Source organism: Solanum verrucosum, unplaced genomic scaffold (genome assembly GCF_900185275.1).
Source record: "Solanum verrucosum unplaced genomic scaffold, falcon-dt-bn FXZP01001278.1, whole genome shotgun sequence".
In the NCBI taxonomy this organism is placed as follows: Eukaryota; Viridiplantae; Streptophyta; class Magnoliopsida; order Solanales; family Solanaceae; genus Solanum; species Solanum verrucosum.
In genome coordinates this window covers 207,714-226,455 of record NW_026020317.1, presented here as the reverse complement: position 1 = coordinate 226,455, position 18,742 = coordinate 207,714, and the positions used below count along the sequence as shown (strand labels likewise).

Genomic DNA, 18,742 nt, shown 5'->3' with positions numbered 1-18,742 from the left:
CGATTTGATAACTCATGCTTTATGTGCTAAAAGATATGATCGTTTGAAGTTGACCTTAAACTAAAAACTGATGGATGACTTGTACGAACCTCTATTTAGCTCTTTCAAAGTCCGAGGTGTTACACCCTACTCAAAATATGATCAAAATTATTAGGTCAAGAGGTAGTGGCCAAGGGACCTCTTAGGTTCAGTTTGAAACATTAAGGCTAAAATCAAGATAAATGTAAAACTAGAAGGGACCAAGTTGAATGTATGTCAATTAATAAGGATCAAAATAAAACCCACGAAAACAGACGGCGGCGAAAGCATTTTCATATCCAGCATTACTACTTCTTCTTTGGCAAAGAAAACCACCATTTTCTTCTGGAAGCTTCCTGTAAGATACTCTAGTCGAATACCTCCGACGAGTTTGCCGGAATATGAGTCGCTACGACAGCCGTCCGGCCGACCCTGGCTCTTACCGTGACCGTCGCAGGTAAAAACCCTAATTATTCAAACTCCGGCTACTCTTAACATATTCATACGTGATAGTTCTTATTACTGTAATTGTGCTTAGGGTTTAGCTGCGTTGAAGAAAGTGTATCTAATTGTGGATTATCTCCGGCTATACATGCAAATATACTCATAGATGCTATTTTACGACAGTTCTTATTGATAGTAAACTGTGATTAGGATTTTATCTGCTCTGAATAAACTGTATTTAGCTTTAGATCTTCTCCAACTATACTTATTAACATACTCTGCTTTTCATGTATGATAATCTTATTGACTGTAATTATGGTTAGGGTTTATGATTCCTGTGAAGTTTATTTAATTGTAGATTAATCAAAATGTCTCTTCTAGTATACCCCTAGGGGAAAAGATATATGAGTGTGTGTGTAAAAAGAACATATTTCTTTTGATTTAGCGGATTCATGCTTACTATAACTAGTTGTTTCAGTTTCTATTAGTGCTTTAACTATAACCTCAGCTCTGTTTATTGGTCTGAGCAAGATGTGACTTATTTAAACTGAATAATCAAAATGAACAATTCGAAAAAAGAATTTTTTCTGTGGGATTATGTGTATTCTATAGTTACTTACATTACCAATTGTCAATTTCTGGTCATTGTCATTGAGATTCATGTCAATTCGGATTAATATTTAGGTATCGATATTAACTCTTTTTTTCTCTCCTTTCAAACTAAGAAAAAAACCATTCTTAAAAAAAGAAGAAGAGGATCTTTGAGAGTTGTATCCTTATTTCTGAATCCTTCCCCACCTAGCTATTTTAGGCTGGATTGTAGGTCCTGGGGGGAGGGGGAGGGGTGGAGGATGGCTATACTCATATATTTTTCTTGTATGACAGTTTTAGTGACTGTAATTATTGTTAGGGTTTTGCTGCTTTGAATAAGCTGTTCAGTTTTGGATTATTTTCAGTGATTCAGGCTTCGGTGGGGGCTCAAATTATAGGTCATCATCATCGAGCAGGAGAGATTCCGAGGGTAAGGAGTCTCCACGGAAGGTTAATTTGGATGATTTGACTCCATTCGAGAAGAATTTCTATGTTGAATCACCATCCATAGCAGCAATGACTGAAGGTGAGGTGGAAGAGTATAGACTACGACGGGAGATCACTATTGAGGGTCGTGATGTGCCCAAGCCTATAAAGTCCTTTCATGACGTAGGATTTCCAGGTATATTAAAGAAAAATGGCCTTTATAGAACCCCACTATCCAGCAAAAAATAAAATACGGTGTTATTTTGATCTAAAAAGAGTATATACAATAATGGTGTGAAAAAAATTCAGAATCCTTGAACTTGAAAGACTAGCACAATTGGGAATATAGGGTGTGTAACCTGTTGTAGATGTTCAACTTAGACTGATTGTGATGCATAAATATGTATTATGAGTATACCAAAACAGAATATCAGTGTCTCCCACTTCTCCAAACTGAAATATTATTGCGAGTAATTTATCCAAGAGCTCAACTGTGGTGCTACTTGGTATTGTTTGGGGCTAATGAGGTGCTTTGTGCAAAGGTCTGTTATGCAGAACGCCTGAAGTATTGTAGTAGCAGTGTACTGGCAATCATTTTCTCTTATTATTTGAGCAGTGCTTCAACTGTAGATACTCGGAATTGCCCAATGCCTATTAATGTGAAACTAAATCAACATCATAGGAGATGGAAGGATGGTCTTAATGAATAATGGAAGTCATGCATGTTAAGTTTCAGCTTGAATACGTGTGCAAAAATGCAAATATTTATCCAAATGACCATTGTGAATCATCCATGTGTCTGATTTACTGAGCTGTACGAATCTAGTGACTGAGGGTAGTTTCTGACTTCTAACATAGAACGTGTCAATTCATACTGCCTTTTCTGTTTAATCAATGTTTTCATATTATGATTTTCAAATGGCTCCTGTTTTCTTTGACGGGTGGTGTACACATCAATATTTTTGATAACATGTGTCAGAAACTTTTGGTTGAATGACACTTCGTTTTTGTTTTTGTTTTTGTTTTTTCCCTCTTTCTATGTTTGCTTGGTCCACTACTTCAGATTATGTCTTGCAAGAAATTGAAAAGGCTGGCTTCACTGAACCTACACCTATTCAAGCTCAAGGTTGGCCTATGGCCTTGAAGGGTCGTGATCTCATTGGTATAGCAGAAACAGGGTCTGGGAAGACAATTGCTTATCTGTTGCCTGCAATTGTGCACGTTAATGCCCAGCCCATTTTAGGTATAAGTGCAGGGAAGCTCATTCACTCACGAGTATATGCATCTTCATATTTTGTTGAGCAGTACTTTCTTCTTGCTGCATAGTGTGATTTTTGATGCAACTCCTCTATTTGTTTTTTGTTCATATCTTATTTTCAAGATCATGGAGATGGTCCAATTGTCTTAGTGTTAGCCCCAACTCGTGAACTTGCTGTTCAGATTCAACAAGAAGCTACTAAATTTGGTGCATCATCACGGATTAAGAATACCTGCATTTATGGTGGGGTTCCAAAGGGGCCCCAAGTTCGTGATCTTCAGAAAGGTAGGTGGTGATATGCTCAACGTGACTTTACTACTGTGTCGTGATGTTGATGGATCGGGTATATCCTAGAGCTTCTTCTCTCAGTTTTGTAGTATTTTTTTTGCATGTCATAATAGAACTAATCAATATATTTTTACTTGATAGGTGTTGAAATTGTTATTGCCACACCTGGAAGGTTGATTGATATGTTAGAATCTAATCATACAAACCTGCGAAGAGTGACATATCTCGTGCTGGATGAGGCTGACCGCATGCTAGACATGGGTTTTGAACCTCAGATCCGCAAAATTGTTTCTCAGGTTTGCTTCTGTAATTACCTGTTAGATCCAAAATTGAGTTTCCCTTCTTTTCTAGACATGGGTTTTGAACCTCAGATCCGCAAAATTGTTTCTCAGGTTTGCTTCTGTAATTACCTGTTAGATCCAAAATTTAGTTTCCCTTCTTATCTTAGTTTTCTGCATATGAAACACCATTAGCTGTTCTGTCTTTTATTTCCCTGAATCGCCAGTTTTCTTTCTTCTCTTATTGGATCAAATTCTTGTTCTCAGCTCAAATTGTAAGCTCTCTTTGAATTTATTTCTTAAGCCGTTTAAGCATCTGTATCCTCTGTAAGGTTAATGTGTGGTTTCTACCAAAAAGTTTGATTTGCGAAAAGTGATTGCTAGAAAGTTCTATTATTTTGCTGGATGTTCTGCATTTAAATACTACCATCATTTCTAGTGTTTATTCATCCTTCTTTTTGTATTTAAATCTGTTGAAACAACTAGCTTTGTCAGTATGAAGGTCTCTCTCTCTCAGGAGAAGCTTTTGTTTCCCCTTCCAACCATTTAGTTCTGGAGTTTAATGGACAATTGCTCTCATCCAGGACTAAATTTGTACTAGAAGTCCGAAAGAAATTTCTTGTTACTTTTTCTATTTATTTGGAATTTTGGACAATACAAAACATTAATAGGAGAGAGATGTACCTCCTGTTTGTCAAGTCAATAAAATACTGTTTACCTCTTTCCTCCTACTTCGACATTCTTCATACTGGGGGTGTTGGTTTTAAGGTTCAATGGTTTTGCAGATTCGCCCAGATCGTCAAACGCTGTATTGGAGTGCCACATGGCCCAAAGAAGTTGAGCAGCTTGCAAGACAATTCCTTTTCAATGCATACAAAGTGAGTTTCTTTTGAGGTTCTGATCCAGTTCCTCAGCCCATTCAAAGTGAGGCCATTGATCACTAATTCACTATGTTGTGGCCCAACTATTCCTTTTATAGTGTCATCAAGATGAGAAGTGAATGCGCTATTTTATTCGACTTAATAGTTTGTACGTGATCTGTCTCTTCTTTTTAACCATCTTCTCTGAAAAATGGCTCAGGTAATTATTGGTTCAGCTGACCTGAAAGCTAATCATGCTATTCGCCAGCATGTGGAAATCGTCTCGGAGAGCCAGAAGTATAATAAGTAGGGTGTTATCCCTTTATTTTATAATTCGAGTATACGAGGCCTCAAAACCTTTTAACAGTGTAGATTCTTCCATTGAATTACACCTGTTTTGTAAATTCAGATTAGTAAAGTTGCTGGAAGATATTATGGATGGTAGTCGTATTTTAATATTCATGGACACCAAAAAGGGGTGTGACCAAGTAACTCGGCAGCTCCGGATGGATGGGTGGCCTGCACTTTCTATTCATGGTGATAAGAGTCAAGCAGAAAGAGATTGGGTCCTTTCAGAATTCAAAGCTGGAAAGTCTCCTATAATGACAGCTACAGATGTTGCTGCTCGAGGTCTAGGTAGGAAACTCTATTGGCCTCTTTATGAATAGTATAATCATTTAGTGCTCATCTTATTATAAGATTTTGTCTCCCATTCTTCCTGCTCCCAAAACAAAAGATGTTCAGTTCTCATTTTCTTTAGAAATTAGCTATTTTCCCCATTGACCTGTTGGGTCTTTTGGTATAAGTGCCTCCCAACCCTGCCTCTCCACCTTCAAAAAGAATACGCACACATGCACAACAGAACAGTGTTATCAAAGGCGAAAAGCGCAAAAAGGCTGTAAGGTCCGTGGGGGCTTTAAGTGCAAATCGCAAATGAAGCGTGGGCTTTAATGAAAAAAGGCGCAAAGGGACCCTTCGGGGTGGCCCAGTGGTTTGGGCTTGGGACTTCCATGTTGGAGGTCTCAAATTGGAAACCCCTTGCCAGCAAAGCAAGGGGTTTGCCTTCTGGGTCGAGCTTGTCGCGTCGGGCTTGCCTAGTGCGGGTTACCTCTCCTATGTGGTTTGCGAGCTATTGTATAGGAGCGGGGGTTTTACCCTGTGCACACCAAAAGGGTTTTTGGTGCGGCTGAGGGTTTTCCTTGTCATAGAAAAAAAAAAAAAGCGCAAAGGGAGAAAAAAAGCCAAATATATTTGTTTAGTCCAAGGCTAATAATTATATACATGAATGACAATTATATGACCAAAGAAATTGGAATTTTTTTTTATGATAAAATGAAATGTCAATTTTTTAGTGTCACTTCTTCATAAGAGGCTCATTGGCAAGGAAAAGTTTGTCTTAGAACCTTGTTGAAGACACTGAAGTGCACATAAAGCGAAGTGGAGCGCTCAACACATATTGAGTCTTGCTTCAAGGCTTAAGCGTGCTTAAAGTGCACCTTTGATAACACTGCACAGAAAGAGAATAATACAAATAAAAGTGGGAGAACCTTTCTTTTTTTTTGGGGCGGTGGAGGCGAGGATGATTTGCTTGAATTGTTGTAACAAATAACAAATGATTGCAAGAAGTTCTGATTTGCTACTTGCATGAAAAATATTCACGTATTTGCAGGCATTGATAGTCCAGGCCGGTTAAAGGTTCAGCTTAAAATGACGTTGTTGTACTTGCTATAAATATTTGTTATAATTTGTTCAACCTTTTCATCCAATTATGTGAAGGATGAAACAAATTATTTATTGTGTTAAACATCATAATTGAATAATCTACATGCCAGATAGAAGGGTGAGGTGCAAATTGGAAAGCAAATTTAGAAAATTGAGAAGCATGTGGTGGGAAGAGATGTAGGTAAAAGGTTAGATGAAAAAATATTCGATCTATCAACTATCCTCAATCACAAATTAATCGGGACTGTGGTATGAATCCTATTATCTAATTTGCTGTATTAGATCTATTGATTTCTATACTAAATAATGTACTTTAGTGATAACAAAGATAGTAATTATTGGAAAATTAGAGGTTTTAAAAAACTAGAGTCTAAATCATAGATGTACTAAATAATTTTAGGAAAACTAGAAGTTCCTATTATCTATTCTGCTCTATTAGGTCTATTTATTTTTTGAAACTAATTTGTTAGTGTTTTCTATTAGGTCATTACACTAAAGAATGTATTTTAGTGATAACAAAGATAATAATTATAGGAAAATTACACCATTCGAAAAATAGTAGTTATAGGAAAAATAGAGGTTTTAGAAAACCAGTCTTAATAGTTTAAGCAAACTAGAGGTTTTTTTTTTAAACCAGAGGTTTTTTAAATCTTACACGAACTTAGAAGTCTTGAACCCCTGACAAAATCTGGATGTCTGATCTTCTAAGGCTTAACTAGAGGTTCTCTAAATCTCGATCTCATCTAAAATCAGTGCTCTATATGCGTCTGATCCCTCTGAACTCTCTGACTGTATGGTTTTATACATTGTTATTCTTTTTCGCCCGTCTATGACTATTGGTTTTATTATAATCTGTTGTTGCAATTATATTTTCATAAATTGCCAATCTCTAGTTTTTGTGGCCATCAGATATGAAGATATTCAGGCTCTTTCTATGTACCATCTTGTAGATGACACAAGGACAATTTCAGTTAAATATATAAACAGAAATAACTCATATTGGGACCTGGTATGTTCTTGTTTTTTGATAATCATGGTGTTCGGGCCAGCTTGCTCGCACCTCGACTAATTCCACGAGATACCTACCTCCTCCACTAGCAATAGGTACCAGCTAACTTTGTCCACCAAGGCTAGGACATATGGGAAGAAATCACCTATTGATTTTTATCTCGGTTGAGATTTGAACTTGAGCCCTCATAGTTCTCAACACACTTCATTGACCACTAAGCCACATTCTTGGGTGCGACCTTGAAATGTTGTGAATGCTCCATATATCTTGCTTACTATACCCTTGCATAGTTGCTTGCTACAAAGATCAATGACTAATATCTGCTCTTAAGAGGGTACTGTGACCAGTGGCGGAGCCAGGATTTTTATTAAGGGGTGTCAAATTATAAAGTAAATATTTATAAGCACTGCTATCAGGGATAGAACACACAACCTCAAGCAATTTTTGCAACCCCTCAACCACTACACTAAACCTTCAACTTGTGTCAAGAGGTGTCAACACTTGTATATATATTTATTAAACCAAATTTTGACTTATATATACAAAATAATTTTCCAACGAAGGGGTGTCGCTTGACACCCCTTGCCCTAGGGTAGCTCCGCCCTTGACTATGATGAGGAAAATTTTTTGTGCAAGGAAGTTATGGCAAGCATGTCCAATTGTTCTGACTTCTGAAGTACTGAAAAATGGTTATCACTTCAATTAGTTGGCTTAGTACATTTCAATCTGTGAAGGCCTGTTAACGCTGTCTTTGGGAGAAAGAAGTAAACTTGCACCATAACCAATTTAACTACTAGGAAGCATTTTATGCACTTCACAACTTACTTTTGAATTGGTGCAGATGTGAAGGATGTAAAATTTGTAATCAACTATGATTTTCCTGGATCATTGGAGGACTATGTTCATCGCATTGGTAGAACGGGAAGGGCTGGTGCCTCTGGGACAGCATACACATTCTTTACTGCAGCAAATGCTAGGTTTGCAAAGGATCTTGTTAACATTCTTGAGGAGGCCGGACAGAAAGTCGGTCCTGAATTGGCAAAAATGGGACGTGGTGTGCCTCCCCCTCCTGGTTAGTCTATTAACCGTGTGTGGAAATAACTTTGATCTTTTGGTTCATCATAGACTTTCCAGCAGGATGTGTTTTGCTGTCAATAACTTCATGGGCTAGGCAAAGTACTATATAGTGACAATAAATATCTCAGTGTTTTTCATCTTAATGATTTTCTTTTATGGCTAGGTCACGGAGGGTTTCGAGACCGTGGAAGGGGTTACGGAGGTAATAAGCAGTGGAGCTAGAAAAGACTGGGGTACCACCGAAGGCAAATGTTGCATTTCCTTTGAAAGCTACTAATTTTGCCCCAGCTGATGGAAATCTGTTACACATTTTATAGCAGCGAGATCATGACCCTATTTGTTCTGCATGTATAATATGTTCAAATTATTTCAGTAGAAGGTGAAAAAGATAACAATCTTTATTTAGTTGTATTGTCATATTTTTCTTGTTACTCTCAAACTCCTCTTGAATACCCGGGATTTTCGATGCACATTGGTTCATCCGTAGAAGGTAGCAGTACTAAATGTCGTAGTTATTTAGTGTGTATGTTGCAACTTGCAAGAAATCGTTGCACTTTCTATGTTAATTTATGAATGATTTGACAGAAATCATTGCACTTTTTATGTCAATTAACGAAAAGTCAACTATGCATGTACCAAGAAAAAGTATATTAGATATGAAGCAATAATTTTACAAAAATCAAACTGGATGGCATTTGTAGAGTAATTTGACATAACAGATGAAATCATATATGCATCCAAGACTTGATTAAACCTTGTTACATTTTATTAGCTACTCATTAAGGATAATTTGACATAAATATTCCACAGAAAGTTTACCAATAAACTAATGCCTCATCCATGTCCCCAAATGCTAATAATATAGAAGTATTCCCATTTCAATTACTCCCTCAATGTCTTTATATTAAAAATATTTTTAAAAATAAAGAGAAATTTATTATTTTCTATTTTTCTTCCAATGTTATTCTTATCATTAAATAATTCATTTTGTTTCAATTTGTTTATCATAATTTGAATTTTAAAAGTGATTCTTAGTTTTGACTTAGAATTATTAAGTCTTGTGAAATAAAATTTATATATTTAAAAACTACGTAAAAATAATTATCTTTAAACAATTTAAAATATTTCAGAAATTGAAAGTACTAAAAGTCAAATTTAAAATTTTAAAATATAATAATTAATTAAAGAGCAACTTTCACATATAGCAAACACAAAATTCATATTTGTATGCTATAGCAAAGTTTGCATAATTGCGCTCCATAGCAAACATAAATATGTATATTTCGCTATACATATACAAAAGAAAGTAGTTGTATAATCTTCTTTGGTATACATATACAAAAAGATCAATTGTATAAAGTGAGAGAGGCGAGTGAGCGAGCGAGATCTAGGAGAGTGGCGAGCGAGATCTGGGAGAAGGGAGCGAAAATATATGTACATATACAATTTTCACGCATTTTATACATTTGCGTTTTTGTATAAAGTGAGAGAGGCGAGTGAGAGAGCGAGATCTGGGAGAGTGGCGAGCGAAATCTGGGAGAGGGGAACGAAAATATATGTATATATACAATTTTCTCTCGCTTTATACAAACACAAACGCATTTTATACAATTTGCGTTTTTTGTATAAAGTGAGAGAGGCGAGTGAGAGAGCGAGATCTAGGAGAGGGGAGAGAGGGGAACGAAAATATATGTATATATACAATTTTCTCTCGCTTTATACAAACACAAACGCACTTTATACACTTGCATTTGTATAAAAAACGAGAGATGCGAGGGAGAGAACGAGAGTGGCGAGCGAGATTCACCAGGAGAGAGGTGAAATAGCAACAGTTTGCTATGAGGTACAATTAAATCAAACTATATTTATAGCATTTAATTTGAATTAAAAGTTGCTATTATTTACTATTTTCCCTTAATTGAATATTGTCTTTAAGAAAAATACCCAATCAACAACGACATGTGCTAGCTAAAAATGAAATGGAGGTAATAATTATTTAACTTTGTCAGAAGAAGCAACATGCTTTTAATTCGTGTTTAGTTGTATTACAGCGCAGTTGAAGCAAAATCAACAACTTCCTTCTCATCATCCATGGCGTCAACGTCAACGTCAACATCAACGCCGGTGGGTAGTGCGGCGGCGCCGCCACCTCCACCCAAGGAATCTTTTCTCCGCCGTAACAAGTTCATTTTTCCTATGTTCTTGGCTGTCAATTTGTCTGTTGGAGGTTCTTCCCTCACTCCTTAACTTGTATTCAATCTCTGCCAATTTACTTGCTCTTTAACTATCTAGTACCGATTATGACTGCAGTTTTGTAGATCCTTTGTTATAATCTGGATAGATCGGTCAATTGGTGTAGAGGCGTCCACTTTGAACTTCGCATGTAATTACTGTTTAGTTTTAGGTTTTGGGATGATTTGGAGAATAAGTAAGTAATTAATTCTGACGGTTAAATATGTTTTTCAAATGTCAAAGTAAAAGTTTAGTATAGTGGACAGGTAAAAATGAATGAAAGGAGTACCAATTTTGTGAGTCACAAAATTTTTCAACTATACATTTGGTTAAAACTGAGGTTAGTTCGTGCTGCTAAATACTATACCTGCTCAACAAATACTAGATCCCTTCTGGTTATAAGTTTAATTTTGTTTTGATTCCACTAATGTAAGATTCTGTTTAATCTAAAACAAATGGTTATTGAAAATTCAACAGAACCTCACATCAGTTGGTCTCTGAAGTGGAGTAATGCCTACTGTATTGGTTCATCACTTTATTGGATGAATATATTGAGTTGTTTTGGAGATGGTAGCTCGTATAAGGAAAATGATATTGTAAGCTTTGTATAATGCTCAACAAGTCAAGTATACAGTTTTACGATTTCTTTGATCGTAGCTCTTATTTAGGAAAAAAAGACAAGAAATATATTAAGATGATTGGAATAGATACTACACTTGCTCGTAGCTGATAGGGGCTGAAAAAGGTATGGAGGAATGATAAGAAAAGTTAGAACAAGAGTACACTTCTCAAATTATAACTCAAAAAAGGTTTGGTTTTCTCTTGTATACGGTGGTTCAAATATCCATTCACTGGTCACTGTCGAATTTGACATTGCAAAGTAGTTTGGAATGAAAACGATGCACTACGAGGCCAAAAAACACTTGAGAAAAGAGATAGATGGGAGAAAGTTCAATAAAATGCAAACCAAGAGAACTTGATCATTTTTTCACCCCTTGAATTTTGTAATATAAATGTCTTCTCCTAGCTAATTTCTCCGTAGCTTTTTTCCTTCTAAATATGGGATGAGGCTAGTCCTTATTTGAATGTATAGTATTAAATATTTTTAGTTGATGCATTGTATTATTTTTTTGATAACCGAGAAATTCGTCTGTGACCCACCCTTTGGACCAATCATAGCCTTCTAAACTCGGTGGATAATGGGTCCGCCCCTCTACCCTTCTCCACTTAAATACCAGGTTTCGCTTTGTATGGTGTGGGGCTTGAACCTGCGACCTAAGCCACAAATCCTCCACCTTTTGCCACTTGAGCTAGGCCTTGGGGGCAGATGCATTGTATTATAGTGCATGAGTTCTCCGATTAATGACAAAAACTCAATCCCAGTACTCTGATACCATGTTAAAGTGTGTAACCATCTCATCTAAAAGCCTAAGCTATTAGAGAGAGCACATTTTTATTTACTTAATTATATTTTCAACAGAACTTAAATGGGGTTCTCACGTCACTCACAATGTTTTGACATGTAAAGTTTGCTGCGTTTTGGTTGTTTGCGGTGTCCGTAGTGTTGCTTGCTCTAAAATTTGATTGTTGTCTGATAGTTTCATAAATAAATACTCTGATAGAATTGACATTTATATAAACTAGTAAGTCCACTCTCTAGTCTGTATTTTTTATTCCTCCGGCCTAGTTTACACTTCACTTCCCATTACTGAAAGAAAAATTGAGGAAGTCTGGTGAAATCTTGCGATTCAGTTTTGTATGGTCTAGCAAAATGAGAAAGTCTGAGCTTTGATTGATAATTTCTCTAAGCAAAGCCAAATTCTACTTTAAAAAGAAGAAAGAATGGAATCTTGTATGCACTTTTACTTCATGGTGCATTTCACTTGGTGATTCTATTCAAGTTGGAAATGTACATAACTGGATAGCCTTCTATTGAGATCTTATCTAGTGACTTATAGTCCTTGTGCACCATATGTCTTAATCAGTTGATCTATATTTCTTGTATCTAAACATATTCAGTTTCGATATAAAGAAATCATAATACGTTTAACTCATACTCCAAGTGGTGGACAGTTTTTACTCTGTATTTTGCTTTACTGCATGTGGATTTATTGTTCTTTCACTACATTTCTTTAGCAAAAACATGTGCTGTTAAGAGATGATTCTAACGGAGAAGTAGCGAGCACTTATTATGTACATGTAATGAGCATAGAGAGATGTCTGATTCTGATGAGTGAAGATAATTCAACCTGTACTCTTTCGTTACTCTTGCATTCTCTACATCATTTGGAGCTGTGCTTCTATGTCTTTCCAATTCTCATTCAATAACTCATCTTGCTTTTACATTCATCATACATCGACTTATGCTTTTCTGTGTAATTTATGTAGCTTATATTTTCATGAACAAAAAGAAAGATGTGGGAACTGAGGCAGGAGAAGTGTCAGATGTTCCTAGCAGTTCAGTTTCATCAACAGTTGCTGAGAAGCAAGCAACTGTTCCAGCTCTTGTGCAGCCTGCTATTGTTCATGAACCAATACCAGAAGATCAACAACGAGAACTAATGAAGTGGATATTGGAAGAGAAGAGAAAACTTAAACCAAAAGATCCAGAGGAGAAAAAGCGCATTGATGAGGAGAAAGCTATGCTCAAGCAGTTTATTCGAGCCAAGTCCATTCCAAGTTTGTAATGGAGACCCTTCACAACTTTGATACTACTAGCTTGGAGATGTACAAAGGTTGGATTTTCCCTTTTCACTGCAAAGATGGCACCGAAGAATCAAATTGCTTGAACAATGAATATATATTGGATCTTTTTCTGAATTGCTTGAACAATGAATGTATATTGGATCTTTATCTGAATTGTTGACTTTTACAAGAAATTTGTAAATAGAGTGCTTTTCTCATAAAATGCAGCAGTGAAACTTGTAGTAATGCAAGTTTGGTGTATCAAAACAATCATAGACAAGTGAGGCTTGTTCTAGTGGTAGAACCCCTACACTTTTGACCACAAGGTTTGGTTTGAGTCACTAAGGAAGAAAAAAGTAGCAACCACTGTTGGCCCTCGTAGAGTGTAGTCTGTAGTGCTAACCTAACTCAGGACAAAACTCGTGCCTATGGTGGGGACTAAGTGGAAACGAGAACATCTGAGAGTAACACAAACATTAATGAGAATCCAATGCCTCAAGAATCGATGTTTCCTTCCTTGAGATAAGCACAAGTAGATTGGGTACCAATATAAAAAAAAAAAAAAATACTATTATGACTCACTTGTGCACAAGTAATGGAAAGATATATGGCTTTTGATCAGAACTCCCTGGCTTGAACTGCTGATATAGCAGCAATATATATCTTTGATCACAAGAGTCAGGTACAAAGTAATTTACAGATGATCTGAAAATGCAGTCCTGTGACTATCCCTATCCCAAATAATAGAGGGGTTCCTTTTATCAAATGAGAGCTTTGGACTTAGACCCTCCAATTCGTCATTTCGTATAGAACCACTGTACCTTTCATACTGCATGAGGTGATTAGACAAAATCCTTCCACTTTGGCTTCCCACATCATGCCTAGGTGTTGTAGACATTTTACCAGAATCCATCATCAGGTCACCTTCAAGAATTCGAAGTACCTGAGATAAAACCAAAATTACATGAGAATCCTGCCCTATTCATGACTAAATTGCAAGAATCATAATCAAGATTGTAAAAAGTCTATGCAAAAGGAAACACATACCTGAGACATTCGAGGCCTAGTCTGAGGATCCTGCCTTATGCACAAAGATGCAGCATGCACCATGCAATACACCTCGTGCTCCTTGTAGCTGCTTCCTATCCGGGCATCTATTAACTCATCGATTGCACATTCTTCCAACAATGGACGTGCCTGAAAATGAATTCATGACAAATTCATTGATATGTTAAAGGGGGAAATGGTAGGAACTCCTGCATATCTGTATAAACTGCTCCTTATAATTTCAGAACTAAACACAGATGTAAAATAAGATGTTGAAGTATACCCATTCTGTGAGACACTGCTGGCCTTTAGGCCTGTTAAGATCCACTGCTTTACGACCAGTTACAAGCTCTACGAGCACCACACCAAATGAGTAAACATCAGCTTTCTCAGTAATTTGGCCGCTTTGAGTATACTCAGGAGCCAAGTACCTAAATACAGAAAATTAGCTTATTAGTTCTGCAATGGCATATCAAAAGTAAAATACAAACAACTTTCCAAGGCCTAACCCAAATGTTCCAAGTACTCTCGTTTCAACGCATGTATCACCATCCGGTTGCCATCTAGCCAAACCAAAGTCTCCGACCTAGAAAACGAAGGTGAAGCAAGATTAGTACAGTTCGAAGTACTGCTTAAAGCACAATAAATTCATGATGTTAACTTGTTCACAAAGGTGATCTCCTTTTGTTGTTTTCGTCTTCCAATCAGTTGCTTGAAAAGCTATAAGCACTAGGAATCTGTTTTATTTGTTATATATACTAAGCCGACAAGAAAAATCAATTGAGCTTAGAGAGATTAGAATAATTGATGTGACCATGTATATTAGTGATACACCTAAAAGAAATGTCATATTTGCATTTAACTGCTTATCTATCTCTCCGTCTTGTCAATGGTAATTGGACAGGTAGATCCATGTAAGAGAATTTTGACAAGTCATTAGCTATCAAGAACAGATACACAGGGAAATATGAGACACTGGTGCAGACTCTTTTTATGCTCCAAAGGAGCCTTGGCTAGAAGTAACATTTATCTTGAATAACATTCTTATTAGTAAGAGATTGTCCATACTAGTGGTTCAAAGTCATGAGTGATGAGAATGTTGTTTGGTCTCATGTCCCGATGGACAATGCAGCCCACTCTGCACTCTTCATGAAGATATCGCAAACCTCGTGCAGCTCCAACAGCTATCTTTTGACGTGCAGACCACTCCAAAGGTTCCTTATTGCGTCCTGTAAATACAGAACATGATATTAAGTAATACAAAGGCAGAAAGACTAATCTTAGACACCACAAAAACCCTCTTTATATCACCATTATTGTAACAGTTCATGCAAAGTAACCCAGCCAACCTAAAAGAAGTCCATTCATTGATTGAAGCAATAATCAGCAGATTCATCAGAGTGTGTAAAGGACATAAACAAACATGAGTACACATACCATATAGATGAGAATCTAAAGATCCATTGCATATATATTCATATACTAGCAATCTTCTCCTGTCTTCAATGCAGAATCCTATCAACATGACAACATTTCGGTGCTGAGCACAGCTGAGCACTTCAACTTCCGAGCAAAATTCTTGATCCCCTTGAGAACTTGCCAACTTATGTTGCTTGACAGCAACAACTTGACCGTCTGGAAGGACTCCTCTGTGAACGGATCCATATCCTCCCTCTGCCAAGAAATTGGCTTGTGAAAATCCTCCTGTTGCAAGCTCCAGCTCTGTATAAGTGAACCACCTGGGAGGTTTCCCAAATTCAGGAGCCTTGTGTTGACATATTGAACACAAGGGAGGAGGGCCAAGAGGTGCACTTCTGGTTAATGGACCTGCTTCTCTCATATTTCGATTGTAATCCATATCATTTCTATAGCTCGGGGATCCAGAGCCACCTTCTGTATCAAGCTTAGTAAACTTCTCCAGTAATGAATTGGTTGTAGATGTTTGTGGCCTGTCAAAAGATCTTATCGAGCTAATTTGCTGGCGTTGAGAGAGTTGACAATGTGAACTGACACTGTCCACCACCCACGGTTGGAATCTCGAGCTTGAACAAGATAGATTTTCACTCTCACTCTCTGAACTTGAACTATCTACATCTTGATCTTCCTTTAAGGCTAACAACTCTGCCTTATGCAAATCCCGATTTACTTCAGCGACAAAAAATGGTGAAGTTCCTGGATCAGAACTTGAAACTGATGAAGTACCAACTTCAGTAACACTGAAAATTTCTGGACTACTTGTTGGTGTTACTAATGGACCTCTAGAAGAAGCCAATGAATAATTCTTTTCTAGTTCTGGTCCACATGATTGAGCTTTCTCTGAAGATAATGAGCCCGAGACATCAGGTTCCTTTTTAGGTGAACTGACTAAATTTAGGCGGAGAACTTTTGGTTGAGATCGTTTCATTACTACGATATTGCAATGCAGCTCTTGCATACAACATTTCTTCTCATGTTTGAGATGTCTGGAACAGTTCAAACAAGAATCAGCAACAGCTTAGAGAAGATATAGAATAAAAGAACATAAACAAGGAATCACACTCTGAAAACTTCTAAAATTACTTGTCCAAAACAACCCAATTAGCTTGACTCTTCTTTGCCTCAGCAGCCACAGCTCCATGCGGTGAACCAGAAACAATTTTAATCTTCATGTTTATCTGGTGAAGTGAACGAAAAGCACCAATCTTTTAGTATGTCAGTGTAAAATTACCTAATAACAATCTCACAAATAGAGAATTTTGGCATTAACCTTAGTGGGATCATAAACATCTTGGAGCTGAAGGATCATCTGAGAGTAGGAATCTGTTAAGTCTGATTTTTGCTCATTACTATTTCCGGAATGTGACTTCCGGGGACCATTGGCACAATCTCCAGCAAAAATGGGGAAACCCCACATCTTTCTACCTAGCAAATATTTGTGAAAATCACTAAAGTTATGCCCATATAATTAGAACATCCCGTTGCTAGACTATTTTGTGGAAGCGCAAAGCGCTGAAACAGAAAAAACTGATAACAAGAAGCACCAGGTATTTACTTGTCAAGGCATAAAAGAATTTAGTAGAGATGCATATAGGAGACCCTTCAGAAAAGCAGTAAAGAAAAACAATGCAGGACTAGCTTCATTAGACTAATTAGAAGTCAGTGGCTTCAGAAGTAAATCCTCATTTGAAGGACTATTTTTCCCATTCTCACAGAAGCCAAGATCAACTTAGCTTTAAAATAGCTACAAGTAACAAACTGCCGGATAAATCCACAAGGAATATATTCAGCACCGGTAAGAAGACATGAGAGTGTCAATCAGGAAAGAGGAACAGAATAATCACCAAATCAAGATTTCTGTTCAATTCAGAGAATTTTTGTTTCAATCAGGCAACACTCTTAAGTACCTATCTTCTTTTTTATTATTTTATAACGGGTGTCCGCACCAGCTTGCACTCTAATAAGTACCTAATCTCAAAGCAAGTAAGAATACTAAATAGCTATATTCTGTATAAATTCCATGATAACAATCAAAAGTTCTCTTTATGTAGGCTCTTTGCTTCTATAAATGTAGTTGACATATACTTGAATACTTGCATTCTACATTTTAGTGCTACCACAATGAGATACTGAAAGAAATATAAACAAGTCAGATGAATGTTATACCAGAGCTTTGTGAAGGAACAACCACAAGAAGTGTAATGTAATCTCCAGGTTGAACAACATGAGTCAAAGCCCACACAAGAGCATTCTTAGGTATCTCTTTTGATGCCTTAACAGCCACCATAACTTTCTCAGCAACATCACAACTACTTTTACCCTCCTGCTTCCCTTTCTTCACCTCCTTACTCATTACCCCAGAATAGTTTTCACACCTTTCTTTGAACTTTCAAGAAACTCAACCCCACAGGACATTCCTGTTCGCTTAACACAACAACAAGATTTTCAAGAACAAAACTTTATATGAATTATTGTGCTGTCTGACCCACCATATACAACTGAAATTGGCACTATTCTATAACAGTATATGCTGGTAAAGAAGAGACAACTGATGAGACCCTTTTAAACAACTAATAAGCCTAAGTGAATTACTCAAGAAACTGAAGGTAAAAAGGAAAAAGGAGTAATCTTTGTCTTATATAAGAAAAGTATTTTGTGTTTACATGACAAGAGAGGAGAAATCTATGCAAAAAGATTCCAAATTTAGCAGCAAAAGACTTCTTTTTTTGGAGATTTGGTTTGATGAATCCAAAAGACTTGACAGAAGCTGAAGCTCAAGTACTCAATCATGGTCCAAAATCATCAAATGCTACAAAAAATGAAAGAATGAACAGTTCTTGCACATGATTTCTGAAAAATATACATTCAGATGACAAGTGACAACTACAGCCCAAAAAGTCACTTCTTTCAAAATTGGTGCAAAATGCCTCAGGTGAAATGAGCTGTTTCCCAGATGACATTAACTACTATTGAATCACTGACCCTTTAAATGTTTTTGTGTTTTTCTTCACAAAAATGGAATGCAAGGAAGTGTGTAATTCAGAATCTAGTTATAGTAAAGAACACAACTTTAAGCAGTTTTTCACATTTACAAAATTCAAGAATCCCAATGAAGCACCTAATGTTCAAATGACACACAAGAGACTTTATGGCTTTTAGTGGCTATGGCTGATTTGGATTAAAAAAAATTGACCCTTTAACTTTCTCAGCAAAAACCCAAAGAAAAAACTTCATCAAATTCCCACACAGTTCAGAGATGAAGGAGGAGGTGCTTTCATTTTATACTTCCCCATTTTAGTTTTATACAATGTTTGGTCTCCGTATACCCAAT

At 36.7% G+C, this 18,742-nt stretch overlaps 3 protein-coding genes across 3 annotated transcripts; 2 read left to right on the top strand and 1 right to left on the bottom strand.

Annotated features, from left to right (window-relative positions):
- Positions 1-310: 310 nt before the first annotated feature.
- On the top strand, positions 311-8,406 carry LOC125835259 (DEAD-box ATP-dependent RNA helicase 20). The gene is made up of 10 exons (XM_049514390.1): positions 311-475; positions 1,419-1,675; positions 2,543-2,722; positions 2,861-3,022; positions 3,167-3,321; positions 4,089-4,181; positions 4,384-4,469; positions 4,573-4,799; positions 7,736-7,966; positions 8,135-8,406. The coding sequence occupies exons 1-10, from the start codon at positions 420-422 to the stop codon at positions 8,191-8,193; spliced, it is 1,506 nt and encodes a 501-aa protein (XP_049370347.1). The 5' UTR covers positions 311-419; the 3' UTR covers positions 8,194-8,406.
- A 1,581-nt stretch (positions 8,407-9,987) lies between these two features.
- On the top strand, positions 9,988-13,111 carry LOC125835247 (uncharacterized). Its single transcript, XM_049514376.1, has 2 exons — positions 9,988-10,198; positions 12,592-13,111. The coding sequence occupies exons 1-2, from the start codon at positions 10,063-10,065 to the stop codon at positions 12,888-12,890; spliced, it is 435 nt and encodes a 144-aa protein (XP_049370333.1). The 5' UTR covers positions 9,988-10,062; the 3' UTR covers positions 12,891-13,111.
- A 464-nt stretch (positions 13,112-13,575) lies between these two features.
- On the bottom strand, positions 13,576-17,989 carry LOC125835314 (inactive protein kinase SELMODRAFT_444075-like). The gene is made up of 9 exons (XM_049514438.1): positions 17,578-17,989; positions 16,682-16,836; positions 16,495-16,589; positions 15,373-16,397; positions 15,004-15,164; positions 14,445-14,521; positions 14,219-14,366; positions 13,936-14,085; positions 13,576-13,831 (listed from the first exon to the last, which is right to left on the bottom strand). The coding sequence occupies exons 1-9, from the start codon at positions 17,762-17,764 to the stop codon at positions 13,583-13,585; spliced, it is 2,247 nt and encodes a 748-aa protein (XP_049370395.1). The 5' UTR covers positions 17,765-17,989; the 3' UTR covers positions 13,576-13,582.
- Between the last annotated feature and the right edge of the window lie 753 nt (positions 17,990-18,742).